Below are 2038 nucleotides of genomic sequence, written 5' to 3'. Positions count from 1 at the left end.
ATAGAGTCAATGTAAGTGTTCGGTTTTTTTTTTAATTATTATTAATATTTTTGTTTTTCATCTGAGTTCATGGCCTGGTCCCTTGCTCTATTTGTTGATGCTGACTCCTCACAGCAAACCTGTTGACGTGCACAGGGATGGGGACCACAATTTTGGGATTTCGCACCGGTTCTCCTGACCGGTTGTTGACGTTGCCGGCTTTGATCCGTTTCCATTTGGCCCTGCGGTTCTGAAACCAGATCTTCACCTGCACCTCGCTCAGTTTAAGTGCATGTGCAATCTGGGAGCGTTCAGTCAGAGAAAGGTACTTTTTACAGTGAAACTCCTTTTCAAGTTCGAGCAGCTGCTCGCTGGTAAAAGCTGTTCGTCTCCTGCGGCTCTTCCCCGCTGAGCCGCCGGTCGGCAGCGCCTCCTGAGAGCCGGTTTTTAGTTTGCTCTTCTGGGACATGGAGCCACAGTTGTTCCCGTCCGAGAAACTTTCGTTCTCACTGTCTGCGGAGCTGTCCTCTCGGTCGCTGCACACCGTGTCTGCTGACTTTAGGTCCAGCTTCTCGTCGTCTGAACTGTACAGTTTGGTCTCACCTAAAATGTGGAGAGAGAGAGAGAGAAAAAAAAAAGACACATTCACATCAATGAGCCTGCAAACCAAAAACAACCTTTACGCACTGTTTTACGTTCGACGTCAATCACAGTGTTATGACTGGGCTGGTTAGAGATAATAGGCAACATAGCCTCACTGAAAACCCCTCCAAGTGTTTGATATAAGCAGCAACATTAGCTGCAGTTACACTGGACCATAACGGCTTGTCCTGTGTGTAAACGTGGAATTTTTCTGGAAGTTTTCAGTGGTGGCCAGTGGCCACGTTTTTGGCTACTTTGTAAAGTGCAACTTAGTTCATCTCTCGACAAAACCATTTCCCACAAGTTTTCCTAAAATGTGGTTAAACATGCAGTTTGTTCTAATTTAAAAAAAATATGATCAACAACTAGAAACAGCCCCAACTGTATTTTTTTAAAGAATTATAACTTCAGCAGCCCCAGGGTGTTGAATGCTGTGTCATTAATAATTCTGTCAGGCAAAACTAATGTTAGACGAGTTTCCCTTTCATCATCCTCACTGATTCCTCTGCTCCTCAGACACTAAAGATTTTCGACATGAACCAAGGATCTCTGCTTTGAAGCTTTTTACGCATACTTCTCACTTTTGGTCGCAGCCACCTTGATCTATGAAAAATCGATAAAAAGAAAAAAAAAAGAAAAAAGCTAAATAAGCGACGAGGCTCCGAGCTTACCTGATATTGTTTGAAAAGTTTCCGAGAAGTTGAGCAGCTCGGAGCCCTTGTCCCGGCTGTGCAGCTCCTCGGAGTGAGGACTCTCCTGTCTCCTCGCTCCGGGATCGGCGGCGCTTAAACGGGGGCCGGGGAGTTCTTGTGGCGGGTAGAAACTGTCCGGTGGATCCGAGAAACTTGGCATCGTCGTGGTGAGCGCGACCATGGATGGCACCCCCTGTCCCAAACTGGCACAGAAGGTGTTGGTGAGCCGTCCCGCAAAAGAAGCCAAAGGCGCAAGTGGAGGTATACCAGACGATAAAGGCGAGTGGGATAAAGCTTGTGGAATAACCAATGGTCTGTACGGCATGAACATAGGATAGCCCGTGTAGAGCAGGTGTCCCGGTCTGGGCTGAGGGGTCCCTATCAGGGAATCGATAGAAAACGCCGTCCCTTGGCCGCCGGGTCTCTGCATGTTGCAGGTTATCGCTTTCACTCGGTGGAGACTTGAGAGCAGGTGTCCTTCCCTTCGGCGACGCGCAAAAACTTTCAGTTTAAAGACAGAGTGGGTTGAAAGTAGATCCTCTGCCGTGTTGTCATCCCTGGGAGTGGACTGCTTCTCCGGATCTCTGCACTCTATATGCGTCAGTCAGTGGGGCGCTTTGTTGGGAGCCCCACCGCTACCTTTTCCCTCTTATTTGTCACACACTGAGACATAAACACACGCTCTCTCTATCTATCTACCTCTGCCCCCCCCCCCCCCCCCCCCC

At 48.6% G+C, this 2038-nt stretch overlaps 1 protein-coding gene across 1 annotated transcript; it reads right to left on the bottom strand.

Moving 5' to 3' along the window:
• Positions 1–10: 10 nt before the first annotated feature.
• On the bottom strand, positions 11–2000 carry LOC111648528 (homeobox protein GBX-1-like). Its single transcript, XM_023398349.2, has 2 exons — positions 1293–2000; positions 11–582 (listed from the first exon to the last, which is right to left on the bottom strand). Exons 1-2 carry the CDS (start codon positions 1741–1743, stop codon positions 68–70), a joined length of 966 nt encoding a protein of 321 aa, XP_023254117.1. The 5' UTR covers positions 1744–2000; the 3' UTR covers positions 11–67.
• Between the last annotated feature and the right edge of the window lie 38 nt (positions 2001–2038).

This window comes from Seriola lalandi, unplaced genomic scaffold (genome assembly GCF_002814215.2).
Source record: "Seriola lalandi dorsalis isolate HSWRI2012SDOR001 ecotype SW California unplaced genomic scaffold, Sedor1 jcf7180001963622, whole genome shotgun sequence".
Lineage (NCBI taxonomy): Eukaryota > Metazoa > Chordata > Actinopteri > Carangiformes > Carangidae > Seriola > Seriola lalandi.
The sequence above is the reverse complement of the archived record's forward strand: the minus strand, read 5'-3'. Positions and strand labels throughout refer to the sequence as shown.